This window comes from Cynara cardunculus (genome assembly GCF_001531365.2).
Source record: "Cynara cardunculus var. scolymus isolate 2C chromosome LG 10, CcrdV1, whole genome shotgun sequence".
Lineage (NCBI taxonomy): Eukaryota > Viridiplantae > Streptophyta > Magnoliopsida > Asterales > Asteraceae > Cynara > Cynara cardunculus.
Genome location: NC_037537.1, coordinates 15,382,563 through 15,401,439, shown reverse-complemented (window position 1 = coordinate 15,401,439; position 18,877 = coordinate 15,382,563). Strand labels below are relative to the sequence as shown.

The window sequence follows — 18,877 nt, the reverse complement described above, 5'->3', positions numbered from 1 at the left end:
AAGGCTTTTGTTGGAACTTGTACTCAGTTTTGAGCTTGCAACTCGGACCAACTTTAAAGACTTTTCATAGGCTTTGAGACTTTGAGTTAAACTATTGGGCTTCCATTTTATTTATTGTTGGACTTATTTTTATTGGCCATGGGCCCTAATGGATGTTATGTAGCATTAAACAAAGGGGATCCCATTCCATCTCTCTCTCTCTCTCTCTCTCTCTCTCTCTCTCTCGAGTTGACTTTAGGTAGTTGTTGTAAGCTTTCTCTCTCTAGTTTTCTCTCTAAATTCGGTTCTTTAGTTCTCTCTTTCGGTTTTACTACAAGGTCGAAAGTTTGTAATTTTTTTTTCTTAATCCGAAGCTAATTTCAGTTAGTCATTGTTCGTCTTATTTTTACTTATGCCTACGTGAAATATTTGTTTTTCGGTTTGACTTTTAGAGAAAGGTTTGATCGTGGCTTTATATTGGAATCTATTTTCATTGTGGCTCATGATTATTATCAAAAAGGGCGAGATATGAGTTTTACAAGGAAACCACGCAAATGCTTTAAGTTTGGAACAATTTTTTTTGCCCAAGTCTTCAATTACTTTTGTTATTTAGAGCCTTATATTTCTTACTTTAATTTACTGTCATTTACAATTTAGTCCTTTTATTTATCGTCATTTACATTCAAGTCTTTTAATTTATGCAATTTATTTTTGCATTTTATTTATTGTTATTTGCATTTTTGCACCATTTATTTTCTGTAATTTCTTTAATAGTTAAGTACTTGCGCAACAAGTTTCCTTTTCTAAACTTCAATTTTTGCAATTTATTTTATGCATTTTCCCATCTCTATTATTTACATTAAAGTCTTTACATTTTTTGTAAAAAGAAACATCGTGATGATAAGATGACAACCTTAGCTTGGGGTATAAGATTTAGACCGGTGAAAAGGTAAAAAAGTGTCTCAAATATAACATTTAGTCTAACTTTATATAAATCAGAATATTAATATTTCATTGAAGATTATATTTAATTAATTGACAACTAAATATTTGTATGAATATGTGTTAGCTTTCAAGAAGTTACTTTAAATAACGTTAGTCTACTATAATATCTTTTGACTGGATTACTTGTTTTTATTTTAACGGATCTTTACACCATTTGCTTCTTTTTATAACTGATTTTTCTGTAGTTGATAATTCATCAACCAATCAAAAGATTTCTTCGAATTCGTCATCTAAAATCAGTTTTCAAGGACCGGAGTTTTTGAAAGACTTTACAAGCCGAAACGATATTCGGTACTTGTTACAATATGACTGTAGATTAAGGTATATACTTGTGTCAAGGTCTAGTTTGCCATTGAATTTTAAGGGTTGCATAAACCTCACGACCCACACATTAAAATTGATTATAAAACTTCCGTATGAAATATGATGTTAAACAAAACAAGCACATAACATGCAACTGATCATAAATAACATATATGTAAACATTTTGTATCATGTATATCAACTGAAACATCATGCATACATATACATTACCACATAAATCATATGATGCTCAAAAATAAATTTTTGTTTAGGTACGCAACTATACATCCCATTGTCAGTCTCATGAAGACTCATTTGTCTGTGTAGATCCACTACGATAGCTCCTGACCGAAGGCCCACACATTTCATACCATAAACAGTAGTCAACTATGGTCAAACACAACGCGACCCAAAGTCAAACTCCAAAACCGAGTCTCTTAATATGTCTTAAATATCTGCATTTGATCTCATCGTTAAAATCCTTGTAGATCAAACGAGGGAATTGTCAACCCTTCAACTTGGTCAACCTCGACTAACTTTAGTCAGACACCAAGTCTAAAACTCGATGATGCCTCAAAACCTCAAATTAATCATTTTATAATTCTATAAATTCATCTCTTCAAATTAAAGCATTCCAATAATTATTCAATCTAAATACGACGTTTTAATCTCATTAATAAATCATCAACATAAGTTAACAAGCCTCTAAATGTTACACTTGATAACAACTCTTGTCCTTTTAATAACACCTCCAATCTCCGGCCTCCGGTGAACATTAATCCGGCAGGTACCAAGTAATCACAAAGATACACAATGTGATATCCATTGTGATATACTGTGATACCATTGTGATACCAATTATGATACCAACTCAAACCTTAAAAACAAAGATACACAATGTGATACCCATTGTAATACACAATGTGATACCCATTGTAATACACAATGTGATACCCATTGTGATATATACTGTGATACCGATTTCACAAGATGCCGGAGATTGGAGGTCGGAGAGATGAGAGAGGAGAGAGAAGTTTTTTAAAAATAGCTAATATGTCCTCTAATTATAATTTTAATTCGAAATTACCAAAATTATAAATTTCCTAATTTATCTATTGATTTGTGGTTGAGATTGGATCTCACGTTTACCACAAACTAATTAGTTCTCATTTGATTAGGCCCATATATATATATATAGGAGCCTAATCAAATGAGAACTAATTAGTTTGTGGTAACTGTGAGGTCCAATCTCAACCAAAAATCAACGGATAAATTAGAAAATTAATAATTATGGTAGTTTTGAATTAAAATTTTAATGCAAGGACATTTTAGGTATTTTAAAGCTCTCCTCTCTTCTCTCCTCATCCTCCGGCCATCGTCCTCCGGTGATACCATAATGGTATCACAATGCATCATATATGTGCTTGGGTATATACTGAGGTCGTTTGTGTGGTCGATTAGAGATGTAACACAGTGGTATCACAATGCATCTTATATATGCTTGGGTATCACACTGTGTCTTTTGTTTAACAGAATCAATATTTTTAGGTATAACAGTGGTATCATCGGAGGACGCAGGATGGTGGCCGGAGCCGGAGGACGAAGAGAAAAGAGAGGAGAGAAAATACCTAAAATGTCCTTGCATTAAAATTTTAATTCAAAATTACCAAAATTATAAATTTCCTAATTTATCTATTAATTTGTGGTTGAGATTGGATATCACGGTTACCACAAACTAGTCAGTTCTTCCTTGAATGAACCCCTATATATATATAGACTTGGGATCATGTGAGACCAAGGGTTTTTCGTGAGACCCGTAAGACCAATTCTCAACCCTTGTATTAGATCTACAATCTGAATATTCATAATCACAAAATTGCCATGAGACTTCTTAATAATCACAAAATTGCTACCATGCAACTTTAGACCATTAGATCATTAGCTTATAAAGTTGATCAATGAACATAAATTGGTCTTACGGGTCTCATGAAAAACCATTGGTCTCACGTGAACCCAACCCTAGTTTGTGGTGACCGTGAGATCCAATCTCAACCATACATCAATAGATAAATTAGGAAATTTATAATTATGGTAATTTTGAATTAAATATTTAATGCAATGACATTTTAGACATTTTCTCTTCTCTCTCCTCTCTTCTCTCTCCGTCCTCCGACCTGCATTCTCCGCTGATACCATTGTGATACCTAAAAATATTGACTCTGTTAAACAAAAGACAAAGTGTGATACCCAAGCATATATAAAATGCATTGTGATATCATTTTATTACATCTGCGATCCACCATACAAACGACCCCATTGTGATACCCAAGCACATATAAGATGCATTGTGATACCACTATGGTATCACCGGAGGCCAGAGGATGGGAGACAGAAAGAGAAGAGAGGAGAGAGGAGAAAGAAGAAATGAGAGAGAAGAGTTTTAAAATATCTAAAATGTCATTGTATTAAAATTTTAATTCAAAAATTACCAAAAAAAAAACTACATCTATTGCACAATTGAATTCTCATTTTATCAGTTTTGGTTTTCTTTTTATAAAATTGAATCTTCATAATTCATTATAATCGACTTTTTATTAGATGTGAGATTGTCGATGACTCGGTTCAATTGAATAGGCCGGTTCGGGGTTTTTAAATTAAGGGTAAAGATGGACCATTTAATAAAGCCAAATGGTCAAATGCTCAGCTTGCCAACTCTAGGGGCTACAAGTAAATGTTTTCATAGTATAGGGGTCAATATGGAGCATAGGTAAACTACAGGGATTCTTTTATAAAAATATCATCACAACTACGAAGGATCCCTTGAATAATTCCCGTATCAACAACCCTCCTTGGGCTGAATTCATTGTGTTCTTCGATTTTGCTAGATCATCCAGCAAGCTAAATATCAATTCTTTGATCAGGTGCTTCTCTTTCTCTTTGTTGATATTATCTATATCCGCAAATCGCCATTGTTTTTTTTTTGTTAAGAATCAGCTTCTGTGCAATTATGGCGGGATGCATTCCTGTTATTCAGCTGACCTTATTTGACCTTCTAATTTCATTACATTTGTTGGGTTTTTTGTTTTCTGGGTTTATCTTATGTGCGTTGATGATCCATTACTTAGCGTATTTATTAGGCAAATTGGGGTTTTGTTATGTTTTCTTCTTTTCTTTTCCAATTGTCGGAATGGATAGTATTGCTAATAGAATCATGTACTTCTGTTCATTTGATGCTGAAGGTGTCGATGAATTAAGCTTACATTACAAGGCCTGTATACACCTTTTCTTCATTTAGGTTTGTGGGTATAAGAAACTAAGTTGAAAGTAGTGTAATTCCCCCTTTTATTGATAATAGAATTCAGATTTATCAGTATATTTTTATATAAGTTGTGGATTTCTTTTATCTATAGTAACATTTATTAACCTGTAGATTTCTCAAGTCTACATGATGTTGTTTCTTTGCCAATTAGGAGCTAGGGGGTTTCTGATAGATTTAGAGACCTTGAAACTATGATCAAGATTTTTGCTTCTGATATTTAGAATAGAAGGAATATATGTTTAGATTTATGCATCGAGCATTTGAGCTGAGATTGATATTTCATGTCTCAATTGATGCAATTCTGAAATAGGATAACTTTAACCCATCTTTGCTAGCAATCATACTCACATTTGCATGCTTCTCCTCCTCTTGTGATCTTTAGAACTCTGCTAAATCTGCATTGAAAGGTGAAAATTGCTGTATTTTTTAGTCATCATTTTCTTAGATGGGCCATAAGTTAATTTTTTGTTTATGAACAAGGCCTATTGGAAGTAGCTTTGAATTTGATGCAACCGTGCAACTTATGTGCTAGAATTGAGAATCAATTATTAGAATATACAGTTTCGTGCACATTCTTTTTGTTTTCCTCATTCTGTTTTGTCGAGGAGAGGGTGGATGAAACAAAGTACTAAAATCAGAACAAAGAACAAACCATATAATTGCACAACAATTTATCTGGAAAAACCCTCAAATTGAGGTAAAGGACCATGGTTTAGGAGATGGCGCCAAAAATATACAACTAATAGTATTTACAGACGCACTCTATCAAAGTGACAAACTGTCACACAATTGCCCTCAAGAGGAAACTCTCAAGAAATGATTATGATTTTCTTAACATTCTAGCACTATTCTTACAAGAATATATATCTATGCAAGATGACATACAACCAACCAAAACTACTGCAAACTGTCTGTCAACAAAAACTGCTATTGAAAACTAAACTAGAAAATACCACGTCTATGTAGGACATTAGACTGCATTGGTGTGGTTTCCGTTGTTGTAGAACAAGTTGGACAATACCTCACCGATGTGGGGTTTGATGTTTTCCGACAAAAACAGAAACGTTGATCTTCTTGAATGAACAGGGTAGTAAATGAAACAGGATTGTGGTCCTGCTGCAAGTTACATTACATAGTTGACCAATGATTGATTTAATCATTGTGATCATATTGAGATTATTGATTTCCCTGATGAAAATGTTGGATGCGGTGAAAAAAAGAATGGAGAAATAAAAGATCACAAACATGTAAAGCTTATTTGAGTTGTTTCTTGAAAGAGCGATTAGCATTTTGAATCATTGTACTTGACACTTGACACTTCATTTATATACAACCAACATACTTGCAAAAATAAGAAGCCAATACTTGAGTTGATAGAAAGAGAACTAATGTGGTTTTCCTGCTATTTTCAACCCACTGTAGTCTTTCTGTGGCTACCCAACTTGAGTTGTCTTTGCATCTTTGTAGTTTCGTAGGTATTTAGTGTCAAGTAGGATGATTTGAAATGCTAGTCATTCTTTTCTGAATTTAATTATCGTACGTTCTTCATCACCGTTCATGCGTTACATGCTTTATACTTTTGTTCAAGCATATAACATAAGCAATATTTTGCCCCAAATTTATGACTATGGCATCATGTAGAAACATGCTATGAAAAGGATGTTAATACGTGTTTCTGTAGGCAAGAATTTTTCATATTTTGTTTTTCTCAGTGTTGGTTTTAAGGGTGTTACTGCAATTTTCTTACCTGTTACGTATATCATATGCTTAATCAAATTTACTGGTGATAACGTTTGTTTTCAGAACGACTCCGGGTTATATATACAGAAATAACGTAGTGTGACTGATCTGATTCAACCATTTTCTGGGTGCCATATGGATAAGACAGAAAACAATGACGATTTTACCTTTTGTCAGGCAAGTTCTCTCCAGATTCTCTATTAGCTGTGAACTTGATGAATCTTTCTTTGTAACATCTCCAGGGGATTTTTTTTGTTTGTTGGTCTTCATTACTATTTAGGTTGGTGTTCCTGATGACGAAAACAGTAATGCACAGAAAGGTATTCCAGATGTTAGCAGTATCAGTATAAATGACGAAAATAAGAATAGTGGAACTATTTGGAGTGACAATTCGAGAAGTACTGCGGATTTGGAGAAGCATGAAAAAGTTGGATCCTTAACTTTTAAGGTTATTGATGCATCGTCGCAAAAAAAGCCGACAGAACGTCCCAAACAAGCAGCAGTAGATGTTGGAAGTTCAGTTGATACGTCACAGAGACCCAAAATTGTTGCGAAGAAGCCGGCATCCCGGGCGAAGGTTCCTTTTCAAATTGGGTATAGCCATATGGATTGGCTCAAGCTTACTCGCACGCATCCTGATCTGGCAGGTACATCTACTGCTTCAATATGTAAACATCTCATCATGTTCTATCTGTTTTGTGATGTTTTACGTGCTTCTGTTTTAGGTTTCTAATGATTTTTTTACTTCGAGTATAGACTTTCCGAATCCTCGTGCTTGACTTTCTGTTACAAACAAACCATCATTCTTGTAAAAATGCAAAAGAAAATTCTACACTTAGCAAGATTGAGCTAATTTGGACAAAAAGTGTCAAGTGTGATTTTTTCTCTTTTGTATTATATGTTTTCACATTTTGTTCAAATCCACTCCTTGCAAACTATGGCCTTTTTTTTAGACTTCCACAATGGTTGGTTTGCCAAAGGTAAAAAAGAAATACTAAGCATGATGGTCCAAGAGGTCGATCACTTTTGCTTTCTTACCTTGTGAGATAAAATAACATGTTACAGAAATGATTAGAGTTCGCCTTAAAATCTAGGAATTCAAAGACAATATTTTCGACGGTTTTATACATAATTAGATACAAAACGAACAAAGTGAATCTTTATCTGATTTATAAAAATTGTTGGTAATTTAAGAATATCATTTTTTTTAAAAGGCTGTTTGCATGAAAAACTAGAAAATACTATTCAAGATTGAAGAGTTCAGGATGTGTGCATTTGCAGTTTGAAAGCTACAATTCACACCTACAAGCCACTAATCTCACTAATCAGAATTTATCCAACCATTCATCTACATTTACCACAACTCCCACTAACTAGTTCTGCAACATCATGTGTTTGTACTGCAAACATCACTTAGGGGTAATCCATAAGGTAATGTAAGTAGGAGGAAATGAAAAATGGAAGATAAAGGAAAATACTTTCTCCTACCATTCATCCGTATTGATGTAACTAATGATAAAATAGTCTAACATAATAAATAACAAAAAAAGAGTAAACTCTAATTTTGGTCCCCGAGGTTTAGTGAAATCTTTGAAAGTGAGACTTGAACTTTGATAAGTCTAGAAATCGTTCTTGTGGTTCTCATTTTGCTTTGAAAATGGTCCCTGGTTACTAACTTCGTGAACGATCTCCGTTAGAGTGAGGGGCGGTTTAGTCTTTTTACCTATTTTCTTAAATATCTTTAAAGAAAATATGATATATAATTTATATATTGTTTCTTAAATAATATATTATATTTTTTAAAATTTATATATTATTTATTTATTATTATTATATATACACATATTATATTTTTTTTAAATATATATATATATATATATAAAAATTTAAATTAATATATAAATTTAAAAAATATATAATATATAATTTATATATTATATTTTTTTTAAAGATATTTAAGAAAATAGGTAAAAATACTAAGCCACCCCTCAATCTAACGGAGATTGCTAATGGAGTTAGTGACCAGGGACCATTTTCAGAGCAAAATGAGAACCACAAGGACAATTTCTAGACTTATCAAAGTTCAGGTCTCAGTTTCAAAGATTTCACTAAACCTTGGGGACCAAAATTAGTGTTTACTCTAAAAATAGGAAAAACACATGAAGACGAAGACAAAGTCACATCAAAACTACCCACATATTAGAAGTATGCAGTAAGGTGGCACTCATTTCTATTACTTCCCCTTAGTGCAAGCTTACAATCAAAGACTCCAGAGCATCTTGAAAGTACTAAAACTTGGGATCCACAAAAGTCTTCGGCATTGGTCCGAACACTTGTTTGCTTGAATTTCTTAGCTTAAAACTTTCTCTTGAATGGTGTGATGCTGGATCTCAACAAGCATGAAAATTGGACTTGATGCAAGTTTGATAGCACTTCTGTTATCACACTTAATCTGCACATGTACTCGATTAGCCTCTTCAATGAAATGCACTCTTGTGCAGCCACCGTTACCACATATTCAGCTTCAGTCCTAGACAAAGCAATAACATCCTGTTTCTTGTTTTGCTCCAAGAAAACATGTATGCAGTTTGGCTCTATTGGAGTAGCCTTTCCATTAACTCACCCATGCCAAAAATGCTCTAAAGAGGCTTTTTACATAGTCCTCTTGAGAATAAAATAACCTTGCTCTGATTTTTCCATTTCTAGACCAAGACAACATCCAATCTCTCCCAAAATTTTCATCTCAAAACTAACGGCAAGCCATTCCTCAGATTAGATATATCTGGTTCATTATCTCAAGTAATTATCATATCATTGACGCATATTATAATTAGGACATACGAATTTGATTTTAGTTTTATAAATAAACTAGAATCTACAAGTAGAAATTCTAAAACCACAAGATACGAGACATTAAGCAACTTCACCATACCAAGCTCGTGTTGCTTTGGGTCATAGAGATCTTTCTTCAGGCAGCAAACATGTTACAGAAATTGCTTAGCTGAGGTTTCTCCCTAGATATTTTCATCATCTACCACTCTTTAAAGAAAGGCATATTTTTACATCAAGCTGCCATTATTTCAAACCTATAAAAGCAGTAAGTGAAATAGTCGATCTCGCCATATGATTCTTCTGATGGTCCAATCGATAATTTTGAGAAAATTCACAAGCAACTAGAACTTTAAACCTCTCAGTGGTACCATCTGATTTTTTTCTCATGAGAAAAACTCTTTTGCAAGTGACTGGCTTAACACCTTTTTGCTTGGATACAACTCCATGCTCATTTCTGTCTAAAGCATCAACCTACTTTTGCATTCTTTGCAGCTTGTTGGCTATTCTATAACTGATGCTTCTGTTAGAGTCATGAAGCGAGTGTTAAGTTCTACCTAATAATCTTTTAGATAGTTTGGTTTCTTTCCCTTTTGACCTTCTCACTACTTATTGCTCATCTTCCACTCTTGTAACAATTTGAGGTGAATATCATCGAACCATTGTCACTGCAAAAGACAACATATCTTCTTTCCAAACTCTTCTGGTTGTCAGCAATGTTGATTGTTACAATGCCTACGTTTACTATTTGGTAGGCTGAGTTGTCTACAGTGATAATAACTGGCTCTCCATGATGTTCCCCCTGAACAGCGTTTCATCTCTGGTTACATGGTGAGAGCAACCTAAATCAGTGATCCATTCGTTGTTGTTGGCATAATTGACACAAGCTTGGGCCCTTCTGTTCAACAACTTCATAGGAAAATATTGCTCCCATTTTTCTTGATTAGAGAGCAAATCCGTTACTCTTCTACAGAAGGCTTCATCAACCACCCTTTTAATCGAAGAAACAAAAGGCCCATTTCTTCAATCTGTGAACAAGATAGCAAAATAGGCGTGCCCATGGCTTTAGCTTAGCAGGTAAGGAGGTGTGCATCCTTGCAGAATAAGTGGTTGGGGATCGACTCTAGGCACCACCCACCTGCCCTTGGTACATGCAATTTACCTCCCTCATGGTGGTGGCGTCATACCCTGTATACAGAGAGAACAAAATAGACGAGATACAATAATTTTGTCAATCCACATCTATCTATGGAATTTCAGCCCAAACATTTTTAGATCGTAAAAAATATTCTGAAATTGGCATACCTTTTTGCTTTAACATTACCAATTTGTTCTCCAACAACTGCAACCTTGTCCCGTTTCTCTTGGTAAATAGCCTAAGTGTTCCGCAAACTCCTTTGGAGAACTGCATCACGAACATGAAGAATAAACTCGTTGCAAATAGATTTTCTGAAGCCAAATAATATCTTTCCATGCCTGATTAACCACTTCCTTTGTGATTCAGCATTCTGAGGAACATCAGCACCAGCAATTAATTCCCTAATGTCCTGACCTTGAATCCATACACATTCTTCAGCACTTGTTTCGAGTATTTCCATTGTTCGCTACCTCTAGTACAACAAACAGCGGGTTTCAGTTTAGAATGCAATTTTGAAGCTAGAACTCACGTATTTAAAGGTACAAGCAACTAAAGCCACTAATCCTACTAACCAAATTTCTCCAATTCTTTATCCATGTTTACCAATATTCCCACTGGCTAAACTACCATTCATACATATTTATTACCAACATATAAAGTATTGATCATAATTAATGAACCATATTCATCTTCCATAAATATTCAAATCATAATAAATGAACTCTCATAATTTCCATAAATATCTCAATTTATTGGGTTGCATTGATTGTACAAATGCGACGGTTTGTACTTAAAACAAACTCTCTCTCTCTCTCTCTCTCTCTCTCTCTATATATATATATATATATATATATATATAAAACTAGTATTTCAAAACATTTGAATCCTGTTTTTAACAAGAACAGCACCACGAACTTTCTTTTTACTTTTTCTAGGGGTAGGCTTTTTTAATATCTTGTAGAAGTGATATGTAATGTGCTTTTATCACCATTCTTTGAGGTTCCTTCTTGTCTTGATGGCTAGTTCTTCACTTCTCATTCCAATGGAGTACATGACTAAGGTTGGAAGCTCTTTTGCCTCATAAAAAATTGTAATGTTTGACAATTGATGGGATACTGTATACACCTTTTTTTACAAAAACAGAGGAATCTTGTAGACCGAGTTCGATATCATCATTTTATTTGTAATGGTTGTATGTAATTTAACATGAAAACTTCCTCAAAAAGTAAATATTGCAATCTTCAAGTGACATCTTGAAAGAGTGTTGCAGTTTACAAAAACAGAGTGTTGCAGTTTACATCTTGAAAGAGAATGTTGCAGTTTACATGTGACATCTTGTATGTACTTTCACGATCATAACCACTTATTTTTAGTTGAAGAACCATCTTTTATGCTTTTGGTTTGTTAATCAACTTGCCAAACTTGAGAGCCTTGAACATGGTACTTAAGTACTTGTTAACTTAACCAAGTTGAGCTTAGTCAAGTTAGCATGAATGCGAGTCTGAATTTGGTGGAATTTATGATTCAAGGATTAAAGGGACAGTCGAACAAGAGGCTTATATCTTTAGCTGAAGTTAAACAACACCAAACAGAGGACTCGATGTGGACTGTTCTTAAAGGCCGTGTTTACAACATCACCCCATACATGAAGTTTCATCCTGGAGGTACTATCATATTATTTCTTTCATCATATACAACGCTATGAATTGCCGTAAAGACATTGTATATGTGTGTGTGTATATATATATATATATATATATATATATATATATATATATATATGCGATTTTTGATTAATCAAGTTTGTAAGAAATGAAAAGAATGTTTTGTGCATTTTTGGTTAAGGGTTTCAAGTCATGAAAATAGTATCTTTTCAGAATCTAGACTTGATTCTGTTGGATATGTAGGCTGATTTGTACACTAGAACTTTGCAAGAAGATGGTTGGGTGCCCGCTTTCCTGTATTCCGTGTTTTATTTTCTTATAATTATAATAGGGGTCGGTCTTCATTACATGTGTGGATATAGACCAATCGTATGCTGTGTTTTTTGAGTAATCGTCTATTTTTCAGGTGTCGATATGTTGATGAAGGCGGTTGGAAAAGATTGTACAGCATTATTCAGTATCCTTCTTATTTGTTTTTCAGACCATCAAGCATGTCCTTTGATTAGTATTTCCTATCATAAGTTGAAATCCCCTATCCTTTTGCCAATGTTTTTGGAATGCACGACTTCTGCAAAAGGGTATATGACGCCAGTCTCTGGAACCCACCCCCATGGTACCGGTTCGGTCGATCATTTATTCACCTTCTTTGGAAAACACAGCTTGTTAAAACATAATGCTTAAGTTGCATGTGTATGTTTCCTAATAAGGGTGCAATTTTCCTTAGCGCGTTTCTTTAGATAAATACCATGCTTGGGTGAATGCGGAGTTCATGCTGGAGAAGTGCCTCGTCGGTGTTCTTGAAGATAGCCGGCGATGATTTTTGAAAAGATAAATTTCTACATCATATTCGTATTATACGCTCAGATCAAGAAACACCAAGACTATTGTAATATTTGACATGTCTAATGTTGTAATGATTTACATGTTGTACATTCATCTGGATATTTGCATATGCAGATTTATTTTCTTTTACAGATTCACCTAGTCATCTCCAACCAAACGGTATAACATTAATTTTTTTGTATTAATCAACGAACCGTACAAATTTCTGTGATCATGTTATGAAAAGAAATAAAACCATCCCCAACCGAAATTGGTTGACTTTTTTGTGTATATTAATTTAAATGAACACTTTATATATATATATATATATATATATATATATATAGGGAAGGGTTCAAACGAGAACCCTTATGATTTACGAAAACGCAAAAACAACTCAATTCAAGTGTAAAAATCGTCTCACAAAAACTTTGTTAAACATGAACTCGACCCTATATATATAACATATATATATATATATATATGTTTTGTAATTATTGAGAAATCTTGTGGTAATTTTGTGATTAAGAATGTTGAGATTGTAGATCTAATCCAAAAGTTGAGAATTGATGTTATGGGTCTCACGAAAAAGCCTTGGTCTCATATGATCTCAAATCTATATATATATATATATATATATATGTATATATATATATGTATATATGTGTGTGTATATATATATATATATATATATATATGAATTAAAAGGAGGTTTATCAAAGCATGTTAGCTATTTTTCGACCCAACAGAAAAACACTTTTAACACATATTTAGCACATGATGATAAGGGCCCAAACTAACCAATGGCAACCAGGGACCAAACTCGGTGGTCCTTTCACCATGAACCAATGGGTTCACAGCCCCTTAACAGATTGATTCATTTGGTGGGTTTGAACTCGTAAAACTATTGGAAATGATTGCAGATCTTAAACAACATTTCATTAAAAAGGGTTCGATTTAAAAACGATCAAACCAACACATACAGTAACCTCAAATTTACCTCTATGCTCGAATAGGGGAAACCTTAACTTCATCAACAACTGGCCCACAAAGAGACCCGAAATCATCAACCCTCGTGTGATAATACGAGCTGTAAAACGTCACTCTGGTTCTTGCCGATATCGCTGTAAACTTCATGCTCACCGTCTTCCACTTCCCCTTCCCTACCGATTTGAACGCCGCTTTCAGGGTCTCTTTTCCGGCAAAGGCTTCCACCATCATGTCTCCATGGCACCCGTTCTTCGCATCTCCAATGGCGAAGCTTAGGTTGTACAGTTTGTTCGGGATCGTCCGGAGGATTTGGGCGATGGCGCTTTCTCTTCCGGCGACTAGTTCAATGGCGGCAACACCGGATGGGACGTTGAAATGCTTGGCGTCGATGAATTTAACGGCTTTTAGAGACTCGATGATCCAGCCGGGAAGTGGGGATGTGATGTCTTCTTGTCTTGGAGGGAGGAGGACGCCATTGGAGGAGTTGAACAACCGATGAGGACCTTCTTCGAATCCACCATTCTTCACCAAATTAACTGAAACAAGAATCATCAAAAGCCATCATTTAGAACTCGCTTCAATAAAATTGAGTTTGCAGGACGTCTGAATGTTTAAGTGTTTTATTATCTATGAGAGCAAAAAGCTCTTACTCCTAAATCTCCATTTTTAGAGAACCTCTTAATATGACATTTATTTTTAAAATATTCTTAAAAAATCCCAAAAATGGAGATATACTTACATCGAGTAGGTCTGGGAGGGAGGAGCTCTTTAATGGCGACGGCATCAATGAGTGGGCCACATTTGGGATCTTCTTGAACTCCAGGGTTATGGAAGATCAACTTCACACTGCTTGATTTCGCCATAAACCCATAAGCATACACATCGCCACCGTCACTACTGTACAGAGTCTGCAGCGGAAGATCGCCGGACTGGGGCGGCACCGACACTCTCAACACCTCCTCCTGCGCACAAGTTCTCGAAGCACCAAACGTCACGGCGTACAGAGACCCAGCTTTCACGGCAATGGTTTGAGATACAGTGGCTTCGTTGCCGAGCCTGACAGCGTGGACGCCATGTGCAACCGGAAAGTACATCCCGCCGGGCTGAGGTCCGCCATGGATGTACTCCACAAGGCCGGTGATTTCCCATTTGGGTAAGGCGTTTTTGCCCAGAAGAACTGTTTTCTTCATGTCGCTCGCCTTTGGTGGTTCTTCAAAGTTTCCATTTGGTAAGAGACCTGCAAATGAAACACCGCCAACAATGGCGTCACAGAAGGAACCAGATCCAGCTTATATAACAACTGGTTATGTGTACAAATCTGTTAAGTAATGGGTGTTTATGAATTCGAGATCTGAACTGAAAAAACATACCTTCCAATGGAGTGGGAGGAGGAACAGCAGCAAGAACACAAGTGGAAACTAAGGTGAAAGTAAGAAGAATGCAGACAAAATCCGCCATTTTTACAGAGAATGAGAATGAGAATGAAAATGAAAAGAGAGATGGGTTTGGACGGGAAGAATTAGGGGTTTTATGCTTGAAATTTATATTAAAAAAAGAAGATTTAATCTTGAAAAATGAGAAGGGGAAACTGACAAAGATATATCTCTGGTCGTTGGATAAACAAGGGATTGTAGTTGATGATGATGATGATGGCCACGAGGGATGTTTGAGGGTTGGAAGTTGGAACCCACAAATTTGTTTCCACGATTAATGCAAATCTAATTCATAATCAAAACCAAACAAAATAATGCTTTCTCTTTATTAATTATTTTGTTTCAATTTATCCTTTTTATATTAATAATTAAGATATAAGTGGGTGAAGGTATGAGTGAAAGATGTCAAAAGTATGAGAAGATGAAGACATGAGTGAAAGATGTCAAAAGTATCTTGAAAACATGAAAAAAATAGATAATAATGTGTATTGGTATCTTGTACCATATGTTATTTTAATTGTAGATTAAGAGATTTTAAGACTTGATGCATAAAATAATAGTATTTAATGCATTATGAGTTGTTTTTAAGACTTTGTACATAAATGTATAGTACTTTGTGCATTAAAAATTGTTTTTAAGACTTTTGATAAATCTGGTTTATAAGGTAGTATAGATATACTAGGTTCGATTTCGTGTATTACACGAGGTAATTTAACAAAATTAAATCATGTCAGGAACTTATCTTACAGATATGAATGATTATCGAAAGTACGATGTTACTTTAGACTTATACTCTTGTAATAACTCTGAAGTATAACTCTGGAGAAATAACTTTGAAATATGACTCTTTAGACTTGAATTTATAAATAAAACTATATCAATAATTAGTTAAAATGAAGTTTACTGTAGAATAAAATTAAATTTAGAAATGAAACTATATAAGTAAATTGAATTTAAACTTAGAAGTAAATTTAGAATAACTCTTCCGACTTGTACTCTTGAAATAACTCTAAAGTATAACTCTGAAGAATGACTCTTCAGACTTGTACTATTGAAATAACTCTGAAGTAAAACTCTTCAAATTTCAGAGCTTTGTATAGGACGAGCCAAAAGCTTTGCATGCACTATACAAAGGCTACGTATGGTGCTCTGCATGGTGCTCCGTCTAGAAAAAAAAGACTTCAAAGTTCGGGTGAGCTAACTCTGAAGAATGATTCTTCAGAATTGTACTCTGGAAATAACTCTAAAGTAAAACTCTAAATAATGATTCTTCAGACTTGTACTTTTGAAATAACTTTGAAGTATAAATTCAGTCTCACTAAATCAAAGTTCAGACTTCTAAGTCTGAAAAAAAAAGACTTCAAAGTTCAGGGGAGCTAAGTTTGAAAAAAAAAAGATTTCAGAATTCGGGTGAGCTAACTCTAAAAAGTGACTCTTTAGACTTGTACTCTTCAGAGTTGTAGAAGACTTTAGAGTTCAGACTTCTAAGTCTGAAAAAGAAGACTTCAGACTTCTTTTTCTAAGTCTAAAAAAAGACTTCATAGTTCAGACTTTAGAGTTAGGGTGAGTTAAGTCTGAAAAAGTAGACTTCAGAGTTCGGGTGAGTTAACTCTTTAGAATGACTCTTCAGACTTGTACTTTTGAAATAACTCTGAAGTATAACTCTGAATAATGACTTCAGACTTGTACTCTTGAAATAACTCTGAAGTAAAACTCTAAAGAATGACTTCAGACTTGTACTATTGAAATAACTCTGAAGTATAACTCTGAATAATGACTCTTCAGACTTGAATTTAGAAATGAAACTATATCAATAACTAGTTAAAATGAAGTTAATCCAAAATTGAATTAGAAATGAAATTATATCAGTAAATTGAATTTAAACGTTGTGTCAAATATGAAGACCTTGAGTTCGTAGTTATTCAAATACTCAATATCTTTGAAAAAGACCCCCTGGTAAAGTTTGCATCATACAAAGCAAGACCAACCAGATATCCTTTGGTCCTTAAGGACCATAGCCCCTATGGACTCACCAACCAAGAGGAAGATCCAACCAAAGGCCCTTTGGTCAACCAGAGCCTCTGAGTCAAAAAAATGTTAAATACTTAAAGAATTTGAGTTCTAATTACAACTAGAGACCCTCTACTTAAACATGAAGATCAACAAGAGCCCCTCTGGTTTCTTTTATTATGGATTATATATTTTTTCAAGATTCAAATAAACAACCAGAAGAAAATCCATCCAGAAGCCCCTGGCTTACAAGACTAAGTCTAAGTCTTAAAGACTTATCTTCAAAATCTAGATAAGTTTATTACAAGACTTGTCCTCTTGAAATTACTTTGAAGTAAAACTCTTTAGACTTTAGAGCTTCGTATAGGCAAGCCAGAAGCTTTGCATGCACTATGCAGAGGCTCTACATCGTGCTCCGTCTAGAAAAGAAGACTACAGAGTTCGGATGAGCTAACTCCAAAGAATGACTCTTCAGACTTATACTCTGGAAATAACTCTGCAATAAAACTCTGAAGAATGACTCTCCAGACTTGTACTCTTGAAATAACTCCAAGTATAAAATCAATCCATCAAATCAGAGTTCAGACTTCTAAATCTGAAAAAAAAGACTTCAGAGTTCAGGTGAACTAAGTCTGAAAAGAAAACTTTAGAATTCGGGTGAGCTAACTCTGAAGAATGGTTTTTCAGACTTGTACTCTTCCAAATTGTAGAAGATTTCCAGAGTTCATGTGAGCTATGTCTGAAAAAGCAAACTTCAGAGTTTAGGTGAACTAACTTTAAAGAATGATTTCAGACTTGTTCTATTGAAATAACTCTGAAGTAAAACTTTTCAATTGAATTTAGAATAAAATGAAGTTAATCCTATAATAAAATGAAGTTAATCCTATAATAAAATTGAATTTAGAAATGAAACTATATCAATAAATTGAATTTAAACTTAGAAGTAAACACCATTTTTTCGGGAATCATTTATCACACGAATTAATTAACCCAATAATAAAATCAATTGCATTCTAAATTAGTGAGATTGATTGAATAAAAGGACACATATCAATCAAATGAGTATAATTGAACTATTAATATAAATTGTGTTTATATGCGTTCAAATGAGTCTAATTGAACCACTAATGTGAATTGTGTTTAGATACGTGTTTAGGTGGAAAACAAGATAACCGACTAACCAAAAGACGACACGTGTCACTCATGTTACTTATTTATTATATGTACTAGGTTCGATCCCGCGTATTACACGGGGTAATTTGAAAAAATTAAATCATGTCAGGATATGAATAATCATCGAAAGTACGACGTTACTTCAAATTTGTACTATTGAAATAACTCTGAAGTATAATTCTGAATAATGACTCTGAAAAATGACTTTTCAGACTTTAATTTAGAAATGAAACTATACTAATAATTAGTTAAAATGAAGTTAACCCTATAATAAAATTAAATGTGTTATTTTGAAGAAATACATATTTTTGGCAAAAAAAAAAAAAAACCTTTTATAGCCGACATGTTAACCAACAAAACTCGTCTTACAGAACTCCTTGACAACATCAGCAAGTGATAGCTGAAAGCTGTCACGATAAGTTATCAGCGATAAGCTGAAAGCTGTCACGATAATCTGAAAACACAAGCTGAA

At 34.2% G+C, this 18,877-nt stretch overlaps 2 protein-coding genes across 2 annotated transcripts; one reads left to right on the top strand and one right to left on the bottom strand.

The window, feature by feature from the left end:
• The first annotated feature begins 4,082 nt into the window (after positions 1-4,082).
• Positions 4,083-12,950, top strand: LOC112519338 (cytochrome b5 domain-containing protein RLF). Its single transcript, XM_025127395.1, has 6 exons — positions 4,083-4,208; positions 6,410-6,523; positions 6,627-6,993; positions 11,843-11,977; positions 12,384-12,434; positions 12,715-12,950. Exons 2-6 carry the CDS (start codon positions 6,482-6,484, stop codon positions 12,792-12,794), a joined length of 675 nt encoding a protein of 224 aa, XP_024983163.1. The 5' UTR covers positions 4,083-4,208; positions 6,410-6,481; the 3' UTR covers positions 12,795-12,950.
• A 763-nt stretch (positions 12,951-13,713) lies between these two features.
• Positions 13,714-15,266, bottom strand: LOC112519482. Its single transcript, XM_025127634.1, has 3 exons — positions 15,160-15,266; positions 14,529-15,026; positions 13,714-14,325 (listed from the first exon to the last, which is right to left on the bottom strand). The coding sequence occupies exons 1-3, from the start codon at positions 15,245-15,247 to the stop codon at positions 13,802-13,804; spliced, it is 1,110 nt and encodes a 369-aa protein (XP_024983402.1). The 5' UTR covers positions 15,248-15,266; the 3' UTR covers positions 13,714-13,801.
• Between the last annotated feature and the right edge of the window lie 3,611 nt (positions 15,267-18,877).